Below are 19,734 nucleotides of genomic sequence, written 5' to 3'. Positions count from 1 at the left end.
ATGGTGGGATGTGTTTTGATATGCTACCCAGCAACAGATTTTCAATTGTTGACCTGCCGAGATGTAAACACTCAGTGTCGGATCTGCGGCCAAAACACGAACGTGACACGCGAATGCGGATTGGTGGAGCCTAGACGTTTTATGCCTCAGGCAACGCTCACAAACGGTTGGCTGTACACTAAGGTACCTTACGTTACATTCACGCGTCTGGATGATTAACTAATCAGGCCCACTTGTTCCACCTCCCCGCAGCACCCACCCGCCCGCCATACTAACGCCCCCCTCCCCATTTCATGCCGTCCTTCACCGCGCCAGTCATCCTGGATGCCGCTTCGTAAATATCTACCTTAGACCACGCGCCTCGTCTTTCCCGTCTCGACCTCGTAGATCCATCCGCTAAGTGTAACAGTTTCCGGTACGAGTCTGGTCCCCTTCAGAAATTCAATGTCATCCTTGACGGCCTGTTCCAAATCCGGGAACGCCAGGAAGTCGAGTTTGCGATCCTTAAGTTCGCCCAATGCCTCGGCACTATATACAAAGGTAGTGATGGCTTCATATCAGCAAACCACATTTCACATCTGGCCAGCGCGGGGAAAGGAGGAGAAGAAGAAGAAAGAAGAACAAGAAGAAGAACGGGGCCCGGGGGTAGGAAAATCGAATCGGTCTCAGTTACTCACCCCAGATTCTTATCGACAATGTCGTACGCGGCGTCGTTGGCAAACGTCAACATACCACACCCGGTATGCTTGACCAGGACGATCTCGGTTGTGCCCAGCAGCTGTTCGGAGATGACGATGCTACGGAGGGCGTCGAGGGCGGATGCGCCAGCCTATGGATGTATTAGTCGAAATGGTCAGCCTCTCTGTCGCCGAACAACGTCGTTCATGTATAACGGTGGACAATGAGGGAAATCTCGTCCTCGTCTGCCAGCTTACATTTCGGATCACATGCGCCTCACCCAGCTCGATGCCGAATGCTTGAGCCGGGTCAATCCGCGCGTCCATACAGGTCACGACGAGGTATTTCTTCGCCGGAGGCAAGGCCAGGTGGCCCTTGGTGAATTCCGCAGAGTAGGCCGCCGAAGCCGACTCGACATTGTTCTGAATAGCAGACATGATGTAAGAAAGGGAAACGGGAAACTCGCTTCAAAAAAACTTGAACAAGTTGAAACCTCGTTCGTCAAGGGAAATAGTCCAAGTCACGTTCAGCGGTCAAAGGGAAAAGGGAAAAGGCCGCACGAGAGAACCTGACTCGGACAAAGCACGGATTTATTTAACCCCCGTCCGAGGCCTTCGTCTCCCTTTTAAAGACTGCGAGTCGTTCGCATCACTGCCCAAGATACCGCCTAGGCACCGTTTCGCCTTTGGAAAAGAAGGGGGTGGCGGGGTTTGAGGACCTGCTGCAGCTCCCTCCCCATCCAAGGCACTTGGTCATGAGCAGCAACTTCCCATTTTCCACATTCGGCATGTCAAAAGAGTCCCAACTGGTCGAGTTGGGAATCCTTCATCCTTCGCTGTTCCAGCTGAGCCCAAAGTAGGAAACATCCCGCACCGCTAACCTTATAACGCGCGGTAGGAGAGCTCTGGCGGGGTTTCGGCTTCGTCTCATCTGCAGAAGAGTGAACCCGCAACATTATAGCGCGGCAGGCTTTGCATTTTCATTGGCGATCTCGCTTTGTGTTGCAATATCGCGAAGGAATGGCGTCTTTTCACCAACACAGGCCGTTGCCAATAGGGGAGGAATGGCATCACGCGTGTCACGTCAACTTCTTACCTCCACAAGAGCAAATCATCAGAGTAAAAGCATGCAAAGGAATGCAGTTGAAAAGAGGCGCCCGCAGATCTGCAACCACTTATCACAAGCCGAGCTGCAGACCAACGTGATTACGGTGTACAGACTGAATTACCCCTCCAACGCTAGTACTCCTTGGGGGTATAAGGACTGTCCCTTCTCGTGGAGGTCGCCAGATATGCGCCACACTGTTTAAGTCGTCAAGGATGAACCGCGCAACATGGACCCAACGGAGAAGTCGAGTCGCCTCCGCTAATCCGAAGAAAGACCATCTAGAAATGACGCCTCAACTCCCTCGCGAGCAATAATCCCCAGGCCAAATGTCAAAGAACCAAAGCTTCCCAAACAGAGCGCCAGAAGCGCCAGCGTAGACCAAAAAGGTCAAATGCCAAGCCGCTTGTAGAAGAAGGTCTCATCTCGAAGCTCTCCCGAGGGATTGTTCGGGCTGATGCCATATTGCGGGATCTTGCCGATCTCGACGAACCCGAACTTCTTGTAGATCTCCTCCGCAGGGCTCCCCGTCTCTGCATCCGTCATCTGCACTCGCTCACCACACGTCAGCAATGCGACAAAGAGACCTGATTTTAGAAGGAGCCGTTTAAGGAAAAGGGGGAAGGGCACGTACCAGCAACGTCCTGCCCCGCCTAACGGCCTCGCCCTCGAGCCGCTGCAACAACTCCCGGGCGGCACCGCGCCTGCGGAACTTGGTGTGGACAAGAAGCTTCTCCATGAAGCCGCGCATCGGTCCCGTCTCGGACATGGGCATGACGAGCATAACGACGCCCATGAGCTCCCGGCCTTTCGGCTTCGTTCCGGGCTCCGACTCGTCCAACAGGATCACAATGAGCCGCGTCCCCGCCGATACTTCGGCTATCCTCTCCTTCCACCAGGCGAGAAGCTTGTCGTGCGACAGCGGCGGGAGGAAGGTGAGCATGGACCGGTCGTGCGTGATGCATTGCGCGTGGAGAGCCGCGAGGTAGGGGATCAAGTGCGTGTGCTCTGTCGGAGAGAACAGATACGTCGTGCCAGAAGGTGATGCCATTTTCGAACGAATGTCAACTGCAGAGTTGCGCCTGTGCCGTCTGGAGAGGGTAAAGCGAGATTGTGAGTGCGGTACGTACGGATGTGATGGGCAGCGCTGTCGTGCGAGGGTTGTTGGCACAGCGCAGTTGTTGAGGGCGGGGTTTCAGGACGCCGGATGTTTTGGTCGGCGCGAGGATGGAAGCGCCGTGTGTCTTGATATATGTGGAATCTTGGGATCGACGATATAGAAACGCTATGGCAGGCGACGACCGGGGTATCGGTATCGAAGAAGGGAGGATGTAAGACGGCGATGGTGACGAGAAAGGAGTGGACTTGAGCCTCTGACGCTGCAAGTACGCTGCAACTACAAACCACTGCGGCTATGCGCAATATTCAATCAGCAAAAGATAAGAGGATTCCTCGCGATAAATTGTGATTTTTCCGCCGCTGAATGTCTCCGGCGAGGAGGAAGCAACAGGCAAAAAAGGTTGGGAAAAGCGAGAATGATAACAAGAAAATGGTTTACGATACCTTCAGAACCAGTGTAAGTAATTCAACGACTGTCTGCAACAGAGCGAATGTCTCAATGCTTCACAATACCAATCACAGGCGCAGCGACAGAGAGAGAGAAAGAGACAAGTCAAATAATGATGGTTGAGCACTTGTCCAGGCTGCGCGTCATGAAGCAAGCGGATGGAACAAGTTTGGGGCAAGTTGCGCTCGTACCTTGTTTAAGGCTGAATTCGGGATCCATCCTTATTCCCCTATCCAATTAGGCGAGTTATCGCCTTATCCTTCCCCACTCCATTGGCCAATCTCCGCATATCGGGGGGTCATCGGGCCCTGCCGTTTTCCGGTACCCCCACCAAGTTCCATCCAGGCGGGCTCTCCCTCTGGGACTTGATGCGCCAGACTTGCGCCAGACTCGAGGATGGATCTCACCGTTGCTGTTCCACGGGCTGCCTCATTGAAAAGAAAGGACTTCAACCGCAACTTACTCAAATTCAAGGCATAAGCTAATACATTGGAAGAACTCTCGGAAGTAAACCTAGCAAGGAACCGCTTGTCTACAACATGCAGAGCCCCCCAGTTTGTGACAAACAGCTGCAAAAATGACCGAGCAAATTGCCCATTCACCTAACAAACAAACATCCTCTACAACGTACTCCATAAAACTCCAACCCCAGATGCATATGGGAAACGTGGAAAACCGCAACACCCCTCCATCATGTAGTAGTCGTCATTTCTGATTGATTGGAACGCCAGCGGACTCAACAACCAATTCTCGCTACTGTATTGTGCATGCATCAAAACCTATCGACCAAAACTCCCCATTTCGCTTCTCGTCTTGCAGCATTTCCCCCTCGCTTAATCTGCTTCGCTGGGCCGCTTTTCAGTCCACCTTGCCGTTGCCGTTCATGCCACCCCCGCTAAAACCCTCTTTCAGGAGCTCTTTCGTGCTCCAGCCATCTTCAGCACGGGCAAGGTGATTGCCACGCGCTCTGCGCATGCGGCGACGGAACCAGGATGCGACAGCGAGCACGAACAATACCACCACACCCGTGGAGAAGTAGGGACGATCGACGAATGACATGCGGATGTCGAAGAACAGCTTCTCGAAGGACGCGATGGTGAACTTGGGCTTGATCTCTGGCGGCGACGTGACCACCTTGGAAAGGGCGTCGAGGATAGCCGCCCTGGAGACCAGAATCTTGCCGCCAGCGAGAGTCGTGTCCCAGTACCGGCGTCGCTGCGGCATTCTTGTCAGTATACTTCACCAACTCGGGGGTAAAAAAGAAAAAAGAAAAAAAAAAGAAAAAAAAAAACCTGTCGACTCACATCTTCGTCGTTGATAATGACCCGATTTCCTTCTGTCGCCTCAATCCCATACGTGGTACGAAGCCACCGCTGCCAGAAAACGCCGTCCACCCAGGCAAAGGCGACCTCTTTCCTTTGCGACTTGTCCATGTTGATGCGAATCGCCTTAGCCTGCCGCACAGCACGTTGGTCGTCCCGGGCCTCGGCCTCCTCGATGCGGTTCTGCTTCGCGTCTCGAAGGGCCTGCCTCTCCTCTTGAAAGAGGACGATCTGTTCATCCATCCACTCGTTCGCGGCCTTCTTCATCTCTCTCATGGAATACTGAAACGTCCTCGGGTCCTCGCGGTTAAGAATGCCCAGTACGACAATCTTGCCGTCCATAATCTCCCGTGCGTTGGAGGCGACTAGTTCCGGCACGATGGGAAGCCACACGGACTTCATCCAGCTCAAAATGCGATCCACGTCCCGCATCTCCTCCGGCGTGATGGGGTTGTAGTAGGTCGGGCGCTTTTCACGCGACACCAGGAGCCTCGGGAACGTCGTAATCTTGTACCGCTTGGCGAGCTCGGGGTCCTTGGTCTTGACAACCCGGGCCCGGCCCACAACGCTCAGAGGAAACCGCTCCAAGGCCATAAAGTCCTCGCTGGTGGTGGCGTCGTCGTAGAAGTATATGAATATGACATCCTCCTCGCCCTCGAGCTTTTGCAAAGACTTCGCGGTCACATTCGGCACCTCGCGTGCGGCCTCAGCCGCCGTCTCGGCGAATTCGACAAAGTCGCCAAGGCCGCGCAGACCCTCGTACTCGACGCGCTGAGGACCTTTGAAGAACAGGAGGCTCGGATAGGCGGCGACGCCGACTTCGCGACAGAGCTTGGGTTCCGCATCGCAGTTGACCTCGCCAATGTTCAGTTTCCCCTTCATCTCTTTGGCCATTTGCTCCCAGTTAGGGCGCATCGCCTGACAGTGATGGCACCAGGGAGCGTAGAACTTGATGAACCAAGGCTTCTGTGTCGTCGCTACCAACGTTTCGAAGCTGGTCGCGTTCAAGGCAATCGAGACGCCCCCGGGATTAAAGTTTTCGACAGGTCTGGGCGGGGGAGTCTCGTCATCGCCAGGTTCGGGAAGGTTGAGCGTCTTCGGGCGGCTACCCGGCTTCGCTGCCTCCAGGTACGGCTCGATCGCTTTGGTCAGAATATCCAGGCCCTTGACTCCCTTGACGGTTTCAACGGGCTCTCCGCCCTTGTACAGCACGGTGCTCGGATAGGACGAGACTTTCAGGCTCGAGCACAGATCGTAGAAAGCAATGCAGTTCATCGTGGCGAAGCGGATGTCGTAGAACTCGGTGAAGTTACCCGATTCTTCGGTGAGGGGCTTCGACGTGTAGTAGTATTCGTACAGAGTCTGGTAGATGGGAGCAAAGTCGAGGCAGTGCGGGCAATACGGACTACAGACCGAGTGAGCAAGAAGCAACACAGAAGGCACGCCACTGGTGCTCGGGGAAAGCTAGATACCTACCTGAAATGCTTGACGAGCATAAACTGGGTTTCGTTGGACACGGACTCAAAGTTATCCGGAGTAATCTCGAGCATAGGTGGAACTTCGATGCCGTTGAAGACGGTTGGTCCCTTCGTTTTAGACTTCTTCTTGCGCGTGGTGGACGCCGCCAGGGCGACCGTACCGAGGCACAGCAGCGTAAAAAGCTTCATGACGAGCGACGGGGTTGAGATCAGGGTAAGTCAGTCGGATGTTGAGAGATTCGAGAGGACAATTGGCGGCTTAGGAGAAAGAAGAGGTCGGGGCGGCGCGACAGGCCGACGCAAAGCCGGAGATTGTCGATTCCTATTGATTCGTCATAGACAAGAAATAGAATAGCTTAATGAACAAAGAAAGCCAGTCGCCCACATGGGTGCACTATGTGCGTCCTGGGAAGAAAGAAAAAAGGAGGCAAGTCGGCAATACTGGGAGGCGAAAGCCAGTTGAAGGGGCCAAATATGAATTGAATGCAGGTCGGGAAAGAGACCCTTCTGTCAGCTCGTGGCACCTGATAGGAGTGGGGATTCCAGAGCATGCCAAGGTCTAGGCGGTTGGTTCAGGATACGTGGAGACTGTACGGCGACAAAGTACCTTCCATAGGTACCTAGGTATACGAAGTATTTCGTACTGTTGGCCTGGACACGATTGACCGTCCCTAGCTACCTAAGGTAGGTACTTACCTACTCCGTAGATTATAAGCACTTATGCAGATAGGTATAATTAGAGGACGGCCCTTTTCGTACGAGGAATTCAGTCTCTTATTATGGTGGTCGTGGTGCTGTTATTGTTCAAGCTTCTAGAAGGCGAGGGTACAACGTACAACATACAACGTTCACGGTGATCCTAATGGGTACGGACACGGAACTTAAGGCCTGACGTTCCAGTCTGTGCTTCGGATGACTCCGTCCGGACTGCAGGGAGCCGTGTATGTACAGGTACTTTATTGAATACTATACGATAACATGTATGATAAGTACCCATAGTGTACTGTAGGTCGTCGCTAAGATCATATTTTCCAGGATAAAAGGGCAATGACCAACTCAAGTTTGCAGCGAAGTCATTTACACATAATTACCACATGACATGGTAAATTAAGGTACCTTTGGTAAGGTAGGCCAGTACCTTATTGTTCGACGTACTTTGGTACGAAGTGCTAGTCCAATTCTCCAATACCACCCGTGAACCGCTAGCTAGGTAAGGTACTCACCATCAACCATCTACTAAGGTAATTAATTCCTGGGTGGCCTGGATTCCATAGACCTTTGCCCGTGAACGACGACCATCCGGCGGATCTCTCCTCAGCTCGCCGCATTGCACCTGAAAAGAATCCTCGAGGAAATACGGGCACAGGAACCAACCTCCTGACACCAATGGAGCCCCCTTCCAAGCGGCAGCGTCTTGATGACACGCCAGGTCCAAGCCGCTCTCCAGTTCCGTTGTCCTTGAACCGGCCCATCAGTCCGCCTCCGCTGAGGAGGAAGCAGACCGAATCTACCAAGATTCGATCACCCTTCCAGCTCACATCGATTCGCGACTTACCTGCCTCGTCGAACCTAGATGCGATCACATTGACGGATATACTCGGCGATCCTCTCATTTCCGAGAGTTGGGAGTTCAACTATCTTCATGACGTTGATTTCCTCATGAGCCACTTTGATGAGGACACCCGCCATCTCGTCAAAGTGCATGTCGTACACGGGTTCTGGAAGCGGGAAGATTCCAATCGTATCTATCTTGAGGTGAGTTGCGAGGAGGGAAAGACCGGGGCCTCACTCTCTTCTCGCCTTCGCTTAGATCAGCCCCTTATTCTCGTGGCATCAATCGCAGGAAGCGGCAAAGCAGTATAAGAATGTCCGGATGCACATTGCCAATATGCCCGAGATGTTTGGTACTCATCACTCCAAAATGATGATCCTTTTCCGCCACGACGATACTGCGCAGGTCATCATACACACGGCCAACATGATCCCCAAGGACTGGACGAACATGACGAACGCTGTCTGGAAATCTCCGTTGCTTCCCAAGCTGTCACAATCACCAGACCAAGCCCCCCGTGAAAGTCTTCGGAATGACAAAGACGCCGAGGGTGCTGCTCACTCGTCGGAGGCGGGCGAGAGATTCAAACTCGACTTGCTAGCGTACCTCCATGCTTACGACGCTCGTAGGGTCGGTCTGGGTCCTCTGACTGACGAACTTGCCAAGTACGACTTTTCAAGTGTTCGGGCGGCCCTCATTGCCAGCGTACCAGGCCGACACAACATCCAAGATTCGTCGAGGACGGCTTGGGGTTGGCCGGCTCTGGGGCGCGTCTTGAAGGACGTCCCAGTCCAGGAAGGCAGATCTGAAGTGGTCGTCCAGATATCGTCCATTGCTACTCTGGGAGCCAAAGATCATTGGCTCCAAAATTGTTTGTTTGATTCCCTAGCATCCTCAAAGAACCAAAGAACCGCCCGCAAACCAACGTTCAGGGTTGTCTTTCCTACTGCAGACGAGGTGCGGAGGAGTCTCGATGGGTATGCCTCCGGGGCGTCCATTCACACAAAGGTCAAGTCGGCACAACAGGCAAAACAGCTCGAGTACCTACGACCGATTTTCTGTCACTGGGCAAATGACACTCTAGGAGGGAAAAGTAAGCATGTCTCTTTCACATAGCCAAGACTAAGAGCCTGAACATCCCTAATCTAACGGAGATACAGGCCTTCCCAAAGACGCTGTTGTGCGGGATGCCGGCCGCCAGCGGGCTGCCCCTCACATCAAGACGTATATCCGGTACGGCGAGGAGACCATTGACTGGGCGCTTCTCACGTCCGCCAACATATCCAAACAGGCGTGGGGCGAGGCAGCTAATGCGTCGAGGGAAGTGAGAATCGCCTCCTGGGAAGTGGGCGTACTTGTCTGGCCGTCGCTCCTGGCCGGTGATGAACAAGCTAAAATGGTTGGCACATTCAAGACCGACATGCCGACCGACGATGTCACGCCACCGACAAATGGAAAGCCGGTTGTGGGCCTCCGAATACCATACAACCTACCATTGCAACCCTACAACAGAGACGAAGAACCATGGGTCGCAGAGAAATCTTACAGCGAACCGGATTGGAAAGGGCTTGCTTGGAACATTGAACAGTAGCCTATCCAAGAACAGAGCGCTAGGGAAAGCACGGCATAGGTGTTGGCTGAAACGCTTAATATGCTTGATGGGCGGCGGTGTTGCGGAAAAGCAAGCAGCCATGACGCTTCCGTTCTAGATACTTGGAATGTATAGATATATGCATCAACCGATCCAAGCGGACGTGGTATTGCCAGTGCGGATTTGCCGGTAATACCATAGCTTTATCCCCCATGCTCGCTCGCCAGCTTACGCACCAACAGCCTCCGGCTCCTTGTTGGCGTCATAGCCGTAGGCCTCCTTGAGCCTGTTGACGAGGGCAACATACTTCTCCTGGGCCTGCTCGGGGGTGGTGCCCTCGTCGACGACCTTCTGCCACGCGTTCTTCTTGGCCTTGCCCTGTACGGCGCAGAGTTGCGTATTAGCTCCAGTCTTATGTATCGTCTCCATGCCAGTCCCTTGAGGACTAGCGGAAGAAGAAAAGAGAAAGAAAAAAAAGCCCGCAAGCCCGCTTGCAGTTTGAGAGGTTCGAGCATACCTTCAGATCGAACATGCCGGGGGAGGGAGCCTGGGTGATGTCCTCGCCGGTGGAGACCTTGTAGAGAGCTACATCCGGAAAATAGAGGGAAGACGTCAGCGCGAAGTGGCAACCACAAGCCAGTGAGGGAGTGTGAGCAGAAGGGAAAAGGCGACAACGTGCGAAGCAACGACACGGAGCCGGACAGCATTGGTGATAAAAACCCGTGCGGTGGTAATCAAAGAGACAGGAAGGGACGAGATCGAGATGTTGGATCATACCATAGAGCTCGAGGAGCTCATCGTTGCTCGGCTTGGCAGTGAGCTTCTTGCTGTCGATGACAGCCTGCTTAAAGGCATCGCTCTGGGGGGCAGACATTGTGATAGATGGGTTTGGTGGGTGGGTATAGACAATCAGATGGAAGGAAAATAGGTTGAACGAAGACAAAAAAGTATATAGTACGGATGGAGAGGGGGGTTGTTTTGGGGAGAATAATAAGGACAGGCACTTTTTTTTTTTTGTTGAGAGCGGAACGGGGAGCCGAGAAGGGGGTTGGAAGTGACGGCGCGGAGACGATGGCGGGGTCGAGCACATGGGACCGAAGAGGGCGAGGGGCACATGAATGATATGATGACAACGTCAGGTGGTCCACTGAGGTGCACCGCCCCGTACACGTACAACAAGTATGAGTACGTCCCTAAGGTACTGTCATACGGTCACATGACCTTACATAGACTTACACCTACGGAGGTGAGGTACAACCCATTTTGTGTTCACGGCAGTTGTTCTCTAAACAACACCGGGGCTTTTATTCTTCGTCGACCGGAACCGCGCTACGCTCTTACGGGAAATAGTAAATATGATAGGTTTCCAAGAACCACAGGGACGTAATTGCGAAGTAGGGGAAACATGACGAGACAAGCCAAACAAAGAAGCACGTGAATGAGGGGCCCCTCCTCCGTTTCTCTGGAAAGAAGAACGATGATGATTCGCCAGCCACAGGACGTTCCTCGGCTCCGAAGGACCCTGAGCCTTCGCCGAAACAAGGAGGACGAGGGAAAAGGGAAAGTACCTAGAATGAAAAGTCAAGTGGGTATGAAGGGAAGCTTTTATCACTCAGAGCCCCTCGATTAATAAGTTCACTAGCTACCTTAGTCGAGGCTCTCCCGTAGCACGCCGTTGCACTTACAAACCCACCGTACTTAGGAAATTAATTCGTACTGCTTGGTGATACGAAGTGACTTGATCCACAGCGTTTTGTGAGATGTTTTGGCTCTGGTTCAATTGGCCTTCTCCTAACTAGAACAGACCTTGTCCCAACCGGCGTGTCTTCACGCGTCGCACGTACAGTACTCAGCGGCCTGGGACACCTCGGTCGATAAGGAGATCCTAGGTTTTCAGGGGCCTTACATGGTCGAGATGGTCAAGACAGTCGTCGTTGTCGGTGGCTCCTATGGGGGTCTGCAGGTTACCCATCGGTTGCTCAAGTATACGCGACAGCAAGTGCCTGACCTGAAGGTCATTCTTGTTTCGAAGGTAAGAGAAAGCATCGCAACTCCCATGCTTCACACATCCTCCCCTCAAGGGTGGCCGATTTTGGCTGCAATGGGACTACGATAAGGTTGGGAGAGACGTTATACAGCCGCGAACTGGACCCTGGGATAAGGGGCTTGACGAGGATATGCGCGCAGCAGCGTAGAACCCAATCAATTCTTCCGCATAGGACAGGTCTCACGAAGCAAGTTTCCCCTGGATAATACAGCCCCGGTACTAATAGGGCTTGCCTTTAATCCTGTCTCCTCAGACTAGTCACTTCTTCTGGAACATCGCCTCTGTCCGCGGTATCATCCCAGGACACTTCAAGGAAGAACAGCTCTTCCAGCCCATCGAACCTGGCTTGGCGCAGTACCCCAAAGACAGCAACGAGTTCGTCCTGGGTACGGCCTCGAACCTGGATGCAGATGCTCGTACGCTTGACGTCGACACATTAACCGGTCCAAGGACCTTGTCCTACGACTTTTTGGTCCTTGCCACCGGCGCCCGCAGTCCCTCCAACGACGTTCCCTGGAAAGACACAGGCAACCACGAGAAAACCCTCGCCACCCTGCGTGCAACGAGCGAACGTGTCCAGTCGGCACGCCATATCGTCGTCGTTGGTGCCGGCCCCACGGGTGTAGAAGTCAGCGCCGAGATCGCCTTCCATTACGGCAAGGAAAAGGAGGTCATCCTCGTATCGGCCGATCAGCAGGTCCTCGGCGGGGACTCGCTCGCGGCAGCTGCCGAACGGGAACTCGTCAACCTCGGCGTCGTTATCCGAAAGGGCGTCAAGGCCGAAACCGTCTCGTCGCTACCGAACGGTCGTACTGAGGTCAACTTATCCGATGGCGAGATTCTCGCGACGGACCTGTACCTCTCTACCGTCGGGTTGGTGCCCAACTCGGACTACATAGATCCGGGGCTGTTGAACGAGAGAAAGTATGTTGTCGTGGACGAGTGCCTCCGTGTCCGCGGTTACGAGAACGTCTGGGCCTGCGGTGACCTCGTCTCAGTGCCCAAGGCATCGTTCCCCATCACCAACAAGCAGGTAAGCTTTGCTTTTTCTTTTCTTTTTTCATTCTCTTTTCGATTTCTTTCTTTTTTTCTTTTCATAACTTGCTATCCATCTCGAGGCTGTAATGCTGACCTCAGTCGTATGTGTAGGCAGCGGGTGTTGCGAAGAATGTCGAGCTCGCGCTCCAAGGCAAGCGGCAACAGGTCGCCAAGGGCATGCCGTTTGATGTGCTCCTCTGCACCACGGGCCCCAACCGCGGCGTTGGTCGACTGGGCATTGTTAGCACACCGTCACTGGCCGTTTGGTTCATAAAGGGACGTACCTTGGCAACCGAGTCCTTGCCCAAGTTTGTTAGCGGATCCCAATGGTAATGGAAAGGGCTGTCAGGGAAGAAAGGAAAGAAAGAAAAGAAAGAAAAGAAAGAAAACAAGGGAAACTTCTTAGAGCTAAGAAGTCAAGTATAGCGTTCGTCGATCAGGCATGGCAAATGTGCTTCCAGAAATGCATCTCTCCATTTACCTACCCCGTTCACCGAGTGCCCATTAATACGAACCCCACCCATCGTCTTTTATTACATGCAGCCGTAAAACAGGGTAAAAAAGGGGTACATGCGACGATTCCACCGTTCACCCTCAATAAACATGCTGAATAAAAGTTTCTGTATACAAAAGTGACTGTATTAAAGGGCATGTTCTCGTCTCGTCTTTTACGGGGTGTCTTATTCCCGTCGCTCACGCCTCGCGCCTCACCTGCTCGCCCTCTCGTCTTCGATCTCTCTCCGTAGCTGCTCCAGCACCTGATTTCTTGAGCTCAGATGAGACTCGAGACCTTCGACCTGTTCGCGCACCGTCTGCAGGTCCTCCTGGATGCCCTTGAGGCTGCTTCCGACCTTGCTCTTCCCGGAACCTTCCTCGAGCTCTCGCAGCTCCTTGCGCTTGTAGTCGAGCAGCTGCTCAAGTTCGCGCTTGACGAGGGCCGGCCTGGAGTCGCGCTTGCCGCCCTTCTTCCGCTCCACGTCGGCCTCCACCCGCGCGATCTTCTCTTCCAACTCCTGGAGCTGCCGCTTCAGCCGGACCTCGTCCCACTCGGCGTCTATCTTCGCCGCCGAGCCGAAGTCGGTGCCGCTCGACTTGAACCCGCTGCGGCCCAGACGGGTCAGGTACTGGTCCCCGAACTTGGTCTTACGGCCCGTGGCGGTCGAATCGTCGGCCTTGGTCGCCCAGCGCGAGGCGCCCGGTCGGTTGCTGTCGAGCTGATAGTCGATCTTGTTCCTCTCGAAGCTCGCTCGCAGGGAGGCGGGCACTGTCCGGGGAATTCGGTAGCCCTCGTGGCGGTTGTTCAGGATATGGAGAAAGGCAAGGCATGCGTCCTTGTTGATGGTGGAGCCGGCCGAAGGGTTGATGAGATTCCACGCGGACCGGATGTCCGTGTCCGGGACATCGAGGGATTCGTAGAGATCTTGGAGTGATTCAACTGCGGAGAGAGGAAGAAGAATTCCCCAAGTTAGCTCTGCGTTGCTCATGCCGTAGAGGAACGGTTTGTGTTCTGTCGCTTACATGATATTTCGCCTCGCATGTCGCGGTTCTCCAGGTATATCGCTTCGTATTTGGCCTTGTCCTGTGGGCTCATGTACCAATCGAAGCCATCTTTGAGGCCCGGTGTATCCGAGTCGTCGTCCACCTGCTCAAACTGAGGTTGATTTCCAGTGAGAGCTTTGCTGGCCTGTATAAGATGGGCTTTTGACTCGGGGACGAGCCAATCGGGGATAATCGTGGGGACGTCGGCATATTCCTAGCAGCAACTGCGTCAGCCCCGTCACCATTCATGCGTAGGACTCAAAAGGGGTCGGAGATGAGGATTTCGCCCTACGCCATTCAGAATATCAAAGATAATGCGCATGGCTACGCAGAATTCTTCAAAGTCGAGGTTCCCATCGTTGTCGATATCTGCAAGATCCCAAACCCGTTCGAGCTGAATATCGCTGAGGCCGCTGTTCTTAAGAACCGGAGCAGCTTGTTCCCCCGTCAGGTATTTGCTTCCGCCGGACCGCGTCGCGAAGATGTTCCAGTAAGTTTCAACTTCCTGGGGCTCAATTCGGGGCGCCATGGCGGTTGGGATTCTTCGCGACGGACGACGGGCCGATGGAAGTGGGCGATCGGGGGGAGGACGTCGCAACGCTGGACCTTGCCGTTGGGATAGCTCCAGAAGTGTTCAGCTGTACTGGCCGATTGTCAGCAGGGATTCGGGCTCGGTGGACCAGACACGGGCAGAAGAAGGAGGTTTGTCGAGCCGAATGTGTGAGATGTCTGGGATGGATTAACAGCTAATTACGAAGTTGGTTGCTGCCAGTATTGTCATTGTCCTAAGAAGGTCCTAGTCCCAGGTACAACCTTCAACGGGCATAGAGTCTGCGAGCACTCCGTACCTGGCCTGGGTACACTGTAATGATCAGGAGGTACTCCACACGGATGCATGTGGGCCTGTCGACCTGGAAAGGTACCAGGACCCCACACTTCATGGGCCGTTGGAGCAGGAAACCGAGACATGGACGTCACCCAGAATATTAGTAAGCATAAAGGTAAATCTCAACTTCATATGTTGAAGGAATGATCGTCTCTTGACCAAGTTCCCTCTCACAAACTTGTTATTGTAGGTCAATCTGTGCCATTTCGTTCTCAAGCTAAGCTACTGTTTTCTCCTCGTAGATCTAGAGCAACGAACCCAGACGACACCTCTCAGCTGCCCAGTCCATGTTGGTTAGGGCTGGCTTCACAGGCAACCCAAGTGTTCTCTCTTCTCGAAAAGCCAACCACCCAAAAGCCGAATGGAGACCTCATCCAAATGCAAAGCCTCTTAGCATTATCAAAGGGTCTGTCTCTCCCTCCCGTTTCCTTATGCGCCATGTTCCCTGCAATACCGTGAGGCCACATTCATGGCGAAGAAAAAGCAAACCAGTAGTTAGCTCGTCAAAAGCGAGTTCCGTAACGCCCAACCGGTCAGAACCCTATTCCGTGGCCTTGTTCTGTCTCCTTCTCGGCTTCACAATCGCGCTTCATCAGTTCAACTTGGATTTGCTGAGGTTTGGCTTGGCCGCCCTCAGCTTGCTAACCTTCAGGACGCTCATTGCCACCGAGGGGGTCACTAGGAAAATATCGCGCTTGAGTGTTCGTGGCATGGTCACCCTTAGAACCTGCCGAGACTCTGTTTCGCGAACCACGGGGTCGACCGCGTCCCCTTCCCCGACCTCCCCGACCTCTGGATACGGGCTCAGTCTGGACATCAGATCTGCGGTAGCGGCCACGGCGGGCGCCACGGCTGCTGTCTCCAGATCTCTGGCTCGTGCCGCGCTTCCCCTGGCTAAAACGTCGCCTTTTGGAGGGAGCATAGTCGTCGTCGTCTTCGTCCTCGCATAGGTTGCTAAAGTCACCACTGAACAACTTCTCTTGACGCTCGCGGTACAAATTCTTGGGACTCTCGTCGGACTCGTCGCTCTCTCCTCCTGCGCCGTTGCTCTTCTCGGGGTCTTGTTTAGCGAGGGTCTGGCCAATGGGTGAACCGAACAGCTTGTCTTGACGCATGGCGGTCAAAAAATTCGTCGGAGCCTCCACTTTGCTCTCCTCTCTCGCTCCTTCATCCTTGGGGGCTTCGCGGGAGACTATCTGCTCCTCTGCTCTGAACACCAGGCGGTGGCCTAGTTCGTCCACGGGCTCCTTGTATAGAAGGCGGGGATCGATATATTCAACCGGGCGAATGCCACCCTCGTTCGGTTTGATGCGAGCTCCTGCTTCTCGGATGCGGCGCGGCAACTGGGAGGATTCTTCTTCTTGGGTGGATTCCTCTTGACGGCCGAACGTCTCTCCGCCGTTGGCTTCCCCGTAGAAGTCGAATCCCTCTTCAATGGGGGTTGGCGCCAGAGGGCCCCCACCCAAGTAGAGGTCCGGATGAACGTCGATTCCACCGGTCAATGCTGCCTCCCAGTCATGGCGCATCCCGAAAAAGACCCAGATTTGTTCCTCGAAGGGGAGGTAGATGAAATCACCTCTGGGGCCGGCCCATTTGCGCACACCTTCGATGTGCGTGCGATTGTTGATTTTCTCGAGGTAGGAAATCGCCCTGTTGATATCCTCGTCTGTGACGAGGTCAGTCGGGAGAGGTGTTCGATGGAGCTCCGTGATATCGTCCAAAGTGGTGAATAGCTGCAGGGCCTCATCCGCATATTTCTCGTAGATTCTTGTTTTGGCCCTCAAGTAGGCCCTCAAATAGCGCAGGTATATCTTGAAGAACTGATACAAGTCCTCGCGGGGCAGGCCAAGTTGCTCAACCCAGGCAATCGCGACGCCCGTGCCAGGGCCGTCGGAGGTTGTTTTGATGAGGATCCATTGCGCAGTCAAAGTCAGCTTGTTCCAGTAATCGATAGGTCTATTGCCTGGCTGGTACTGCGGCCGATCAAAGAAAGAGCCCACAGTTCCGGTGGCCATCTCTGGAAAATAGGCAATGAGCTTTCTCTTCAGACGTTCCCTGTCATCCATAGGGCTTCCTGGAGAGTCTTTGTTGTCAAGGGTGTTAGTTGCGCGCATCGTTAACATATGTGCTGGTTATTTATTCACTTACCAGTGGAAGCCATAAGCATCCTCATCCACTGTCTATCACGACGACGACGCAGAGCTCTTTCGTCTTGCCTGTTGGGCAAGATAGTGGCTATATGTGTATTAGACACCTGTGGAATCAAATAAACGGATAATCACTTGCCAGAGGAAGCCATGTTGTTGTCGCGCGTTTTGTGGGTATTATGCTGTTGTTTGTATGATGGTGAAGTTGGCAACGCGGGCTATAGGCAGCTATATAGCCCGGTGCGTGTTGTTCTCTTACTCCTGGATATAGTTATGGAGGCAATATAGGAGGGTAAGAGCGTGTAGTTTGCATATAAGGAAGGTGCGCAACTTCCATATTAACTCAAGATATCAAGGCAAGAGCTTAACCGGTGGTTTACCGGCCAACGTCTGTGCTAACCCCCCAAGGCACCTCTACACACACTGTCAAGTTCCAACTCTTCACGCAGCTTCTACTCCATTAGCTCATCATTGCAACATTCACCTCTCCTATGCCTGTTCTCTTCTCCCCCTTCTAAGTCCAGGTCTAGATATCTCTGCTCTACCTGCGCCGGGTCTTGGTCTCTAGGCATATCATATGGGTTTAATGTTCTATACTATTCTGTGCTCAATATCCCCAAGTCGCCGGCTCTTTCGTGTATGCCCCTGCCTAACGCATCTGGCATATTTATAATAGCAACATCAATATCAGGTGAGTGGTATCACTATCAAATACTATTGTCACAGTAATAGAGGAACAACTCCGCAAACAACGGAACTCTTTGAGGGTTCCCAACATAATCCAAAGACAATGTTATGGGAGCAGAACTCGGTATCATCACACCACTACCCTCAGATTGCTACATGCAAAACGCTGGGCCATTGGACAGGAAGTTCCTGTGGGTACCTTACATAGCCCAAGGTCGATGTAAGTCATCCAAGCAACGTGATGGCCGGGTTATACTAGGTCAAGAACACGGAACAGACCTCTCTGTAGAGTATTGTCCGACAACACCGAACCATTATCATGAGACTTGCATTAATGATTATGGTTACCCGTGGCAGCTACCTTCTAAAAAGCCAAATACGATACTCTAGAGGATGCAGTGCAATGCTGTTGTAGCGAAGTCGGGTATCACCGCAAGCCGTCCGTTATCAGGCATTAATTCGTTTTCAATACCGGAATCCGACTATCATATTCCATCCGTCCAACTCCTAGCAAAAGAGAAAGGAACAAAAGAAAAAGAAAACCTTTGCTAATAGCAAAAAAAGCAATGCCTTGACGACTCCGAATCACGCCCTGCTCCTTCGTCATAATGGTCATAGTAAACCCATTTTGGGGAAAGTCATTAATACAGACGAGTGGGCCAAAAAGCCCTTCACATCATGGCCATGTTATCGTCGCTAGTGTCGGCAAAAGGCGTGAAAGTTCTGCAACCGAATCTCTGGCGGTCGTCCTGCGTCGCCAGCTGGTTCTCCTGCATAGCAACATCCTCATCGTCGTCAAAGGTAGCTCCGATACTCCGCTTCCGCGAGACGGAAGCGGAAGCAGTACCGGAAGAACCGCGCTGCTGGATGTCTAGTTGCGACGCAGAAACCACTCTCTCGGCCTTGAGGATATCCTCCCAAGCGGTAAGCAAGTGCTTCGGCTCCGCCGTCAAGGAGGCGGAAAGGCGGTGAATGTTGAGAAAGCAAATCGCCTCGACGACCCCGACGTTGAACATGGCCATGAGATAGGCCGCCACGACCGTTCCGGAGCGCTCATTGCCCGTCTCGCAGACGACGAGGACCCGGCCGCGGGAGGGGCGCGCCGAGACACCGCCCGGGGGTGCAATAGGCCCCATGTCAGGCTGGCGGTGGAAGGCGAGGATGTGGTCGTTGATCTTGCGGATGATGGCAGGGAACGCCGCGGCGAGGTGGTGGGCGCTCTTCACTTCGACGCATTCGACCGCGATGCCGAGGTCCCGCGTCGCGGGCGTGAACCCTACGTTGAGGAAGGACATGGCGCGGGCGCAGCCGTCGACGGCGTAGCGGATGGCGAGGACCATGGTGATTTCCTCCTTCTTAAGAAAATCGAGGTCGCGGGCAGCGGATGACGGTCCAAGGTAGAGCCAATCGAGAATGCGCTGAGCGCTGCGGCGGCTTTCATATGACCAGGAGACGGTGGGATCATTGTCTGCCATTTGAGGCGTGTAGCCGTCCGTTATGACGGACATGTCATCTTGCGTGAGGCCTAGGGCCGCAAGATTGGCGTTTGACGGTAGGAATATCATGTCCCGATATGTATAGAGAGGTATGTGGATGTGAGGTGGACTGGGTGGCCTCTGCGTATACGGCGCCGTAGCCGTCGCAGAGGAGATGCCTGGAGATATGAGCTGTTGCATTGCAGGCAGGAGGCAGGAGGCAGGAAGGAACCAGAAGAGGAAAGAAAGTACGAATAGTTGTTCTGTTGAGCAAACTGCTTGAGATGAGCGAAACGTGTTGGGAGAGAATTATTAACAGGCAACCACGGGACCAATTAATTACACGACATCATCAGCAAAACATAAGGTAGGTAGAAAAACGTAGGTACATCGTATCGTAGGCCTCCATGGAGTTGGAGAACTCTATCCGAACGAACGTTCCTTCCCCCACTGTACTCCTACCGTTGTGGCGTTTGAAAAGGGTATCAGCTTACATAAGCATTCCATATGGATCAGGCAACTTCATTCGTTCGCTATAGCTCCTCATTCACACGACCATCCGTTGTAGCTGTATTCGGATTTAAGACATATAACTACCTTCCTATGCTGCACGGAAAGATAAC

General features: G+C 53.4%; 9 protein-coding genes across 9 annotated transcripts; 2 read left to right on the top strand and 7 right to left on the bottom strand.

Annotated features, from left to right (window-relative positions):
* Positions 1-259: 259 nt before the first annotated feature.
* SODALDRAFT_330281 (carbonic anhydrase-like protein) lies at positions 260-1,214 on the bottom strand. Its single transcript, XM_028611167.1, has 3 exons — positions 936-1,214; positions 678-829; positions 260-528 (listed from the first exon to the last, which is right to left on the bottom strand). The coding sequence occupies exons 1-3, from the start codon at positions 1,113-1,115 to the stop codon at positions 348-350; spliced, it is 513 nt and encodes a 170-aa protein (XP_028468357.1). The 5' UTR covers positions 1,116-1,214; the 3' UTR covers positions 260-347.
* Positions 1,215-2,172: 958 nt separating this feature from the next.
* Positions 2,173-2,833, bottom strand: SODALDRAFT_321878 (acetyltransferase; the record flags this gene model as incomplete). The annotated part of the gene is made up of 2 exons (XM_028609659.1): positions 2,173-2,328; positions 2,417-2,833. The coding sequence occupies 2 exons, from the start codon at positions 2,831-2,833 to the stop codon at positions 2,173-2,175; spliced, it is 573 nt and encodes a 190-aa protein (XP_028468356.1).
* Positions 2,834-3,798: 965 nt separating this feature from the next.
* On the bottom strand, positions 3,799-6,617 carry SODALDRAFT_330279 (thioredoxin). The gene is made up of 3 exons (XM_028611166.1): positions 6,148-6,617; positions 4,654-6,076; positions 3,799-4,564 (listed from the first exon to the last, which is right to left on the bottom strand). The coding sequence occupies exons 1-3, from the start codon at positions 6,336-6,338 to the stop codon at positions 4,208-4,210; spliced, it is 1,971 nt and encodes a 656-aa protein (XP_028468355.1). The 5' UTR covers positions 6,339-6,617; the 3' UTR covers positions 3,799-4,207.
* Positions 6,618-7,801: 1,184 nt separating this feature from the next.
* On the top strand, positions 7,802-9,396 carry SODALDRAFT_330276 (phospholipase D/nuclease). Its single transcript, XM_028611165.1, has 3 exons — positions 7,802-7,904; positions 7,993-8,794; positions 8,862-9,396. The coding sequence occupies exons 1-3, from the start codon at positions 7,809-7,811 to the stop codon at positions 9,290-9,292; spliced, it is 1,329 nt and encodes a 442-aa protein (XP_028468354.1). The 5' UTR covers positions 7,802-7,808; the 3' UTR covers positions 9,293-9,396.
* SODALDRAFT_330274 (acyl CoA binding protein) lies at positions 9,256-10,523 on the bottom strand. The gene is made up of 3 exons (XM_028611164.1): positions 10,070-10,523; positions 9,810-9,877; positions 9,256-9,670 (listed from the first exon to the last, which is right to left on the bottom strand). Exons 1-3 carry the CDS (start codon positions 10,164-10,166, stop codon positions 9,521-9,523), a joined length of 315 nt encoding a protein of 104 aa, XP_028468353.1. The 5' UTR covers positions 10,167-10,523; the 3' UTR covers positions 9,256-9,520.
* A 684-nt stretch (positions 10,524-11,207) lies between these two features.
* Positions 11,208-12,862, top strand: SODALDRAFT_306880 (FAD/NAD(P)-binding domain-containing protein; the record flags this gene model as incomplete). The annotated part of the gene is made up of 3 exons (XM_028609049.1): positions 11,208-11,324; positions 11,593-12,372; positions 12,489-12,862. The coding sequence occupies 3 exons, from the start codon at positions 11,208-11,210 to the stop codon at positions 12,708-12,710; spliced, it is 1,119 nt and encodes a 372-aa protein (XP_028468352.1). The 3' UTR covers positions 12,711-12,862.
* SODALDRAFT_330272 (EF-hand) lies at positions 12,804-14,724 on the bottom strand. Its single transcript, XM_028611163.1, has 3 exons — positions 14,209-14,724; positions 13,896-14,130; positions 12,804-13,812 (listed from the first exon to the last, which is right to left on the bottom strand). Exons 1-3 carry the CDS (start codon positions 14,443-14,445, stop codon positions 13,085-13,087), a joined length of 1,200 nt encoding a protein of 399 aa, XP_028468351.1. The 5' UTR covers positions 14,446-14,724; the 3' UTR covers positions 12,804-13,084.
* A 257-nt stretch (positions 14,725-14,981) lies between these two features.
* On the bottom strand, positions 14,982-17,101 carry SODALDRAFT_348761 (hypothetical protein; the record flags this gene model as incomplete). Its single annotated transcript, XM_028613385.1, has 4 exons — positions 14,982-15,540; positions 15,593-16,876; positions 16,951-17,018; positions 17,085-17,101. 4 exons carry the CDS (start codon positions 17,099-17,101, stop codon positions 15,395-15,397), a joined length of 1,515 nt encoding a protein of 504 aa, XP_028468350.1. The 3' UTR covers positions 14,982-15,394.
* Positions 17,102-17,970: 869 nt separating this feature from the next.
* On the bottom strand, positions 17,971-19,507 carry SODALDRAFT_330270 (phosphatases II). Its single transcript, XM_028611162.1, has one exon. The coding sequence runs from the start codon at positions 19,310-19,312 to the stop codon at positions 18,308-18,310; it is 1,005 nt and encodes a 334-aa protein (XP_028468349.1). The 5' UTR covers positions 19,313-19,507; the 3' UTR covers positions 17,971-18,307.
* Positions 19,508-19,734: the final 227 nt, after the last annotated feature.

The sequence above is a fragment of the Sodiomyces alkalinus genome, assembly GCF_003711515.1.
Source record: "Sodiomyces alkalinus F11 unplaced genomic scaffold SODALscaffold_2, whole genome shotgun sequence".
In the NCBI taxonomy this organism is placed as follows: domain Eukaryota; kingdom Fungi; phylum Ascomycota; class Sordariomycetes; order Glomerellales; family Plectosphaerellaceae; genus Sodiomyces; species Sodiomyces alkalinus.
The sequence above is the reverse complement of the archived record's forward strand: the minus strand, read 5'-3'. Positions and strand labels throughout refer to the sequence as shown.

Bases quoted from the DNA above. Each gene is read 5' to 3' on its own strand.
- SODALDRAFT_330274 (XM_028611164.1), bottom strand. From the start codon at position 10,166: ATGTCTGCCCCCCAGAGCGATGCCTTTAAGCAGGCTGTCATCGACAGC. The intron at 9,878-10,069 runs GTATGATCCAAC...TTCCGGATGTAG, and splicing joins TGAGCTCCTCGAGCTCTATG to CTCTCTACAAGGTCTCCACC. The intron at 9,671-9,809 runs GTATGCTCGAAC...TGCGCCGTACAG, and splicing joins CCGGCATGTTCGATCTGAAG to GGCAAGGCCAAGAAGAACGC.
- SODALDRAFT_330270 (XM_028611162.1), bottom strand. From the start codon at position 19,312: ATGCAACAGCTCATATCTCCAGGCATCTCCTCTGCGACGGCTACGGCG.
- SODALDRAFT_330276 (XM_028611165.1), top strand. From the start codon at position 7,809: ATGAGCCACTTTGATGAGGACACCCGCCATCTCGTCAAAGTGCATGTC. The intron at 7,905-7,992 runs GTGAGTTGCGAG...CATCAATCGCAG, and splicing joins CCAATCGTATCTATCTTGAG to GAAGCGGCAAAGCAGTATAA. The intron at 8,795-8,861 runs GTAAGCATGTCT...ACGGAGATACAG, and splicing joins TGACACTCTAGGAGGGAAAA to GCCTTCCCAAAGACGCTGTT.
- SODALDRAFT_330281 (XM_028611167.1), bottom strand. From the start codon at position 1,115: ATGTCTGCTATTCAGAACAATGTCGAGTCGGCTTCGGCGGCCTACTCT. The intron at 830-935 runs GTAAGCTGGCAG...ATACATCCATAG, and splicing joins AGGCGCATGTGATCCGAAAT to GCTGGCGCATCCGCCCTCGA. The intron at 529-677 runs GTGAGTAACTGA...CTTTGTATATAG, and splicing joins ATTGTCGATAAGAATCTGGG to TGCCGAGGCATTGGGCGAAC.
- SODALDRAFT_330279 (XM_028611166.1), bottom strand. From the start codon at position 6,338: ATGAAGCTTTTTACGCTGCTGTGCCTCGGTACGGTCGCCCTGGCGGCG. The intron at 6,077-6,147 runs GTAGGTATCTAG...CTCGGTCTGTAG, and splicing joins ATGCTCGTCAAGCATTTCAG to TCCGTATTGCCCGCACTGCC. The intron at 4,565-4,653 runs GTGAGTCGACAG...AGAATGCCGCAG, and splicing joins TCATTATCAACGACGAAGAT to CGACGCCGGTACTGGGACAC.
- SODALDRAFT_330272 (XM_028611163.1), bottom strand. From the start codon at position 14,445: ATGGCGCCCCGAATTGAGCCCCAGGAAGTTGAAACTTACTGGAACATC. The intron at 14,131-14,208 runs GTAGGGCGAAAT...AGTTGCTGCTAG, and splicing joins TCTTTGATATTCTGAATGGC to GAATATGCCGACGTCCCCAC. The intron at 13,813-13,895 runs GTAAGCGACAGA...CTCTCTCCGCAG, and splicing joins CATGCGAGGCGAAATATCAT to TTGAATCACTCCAAGATCTC.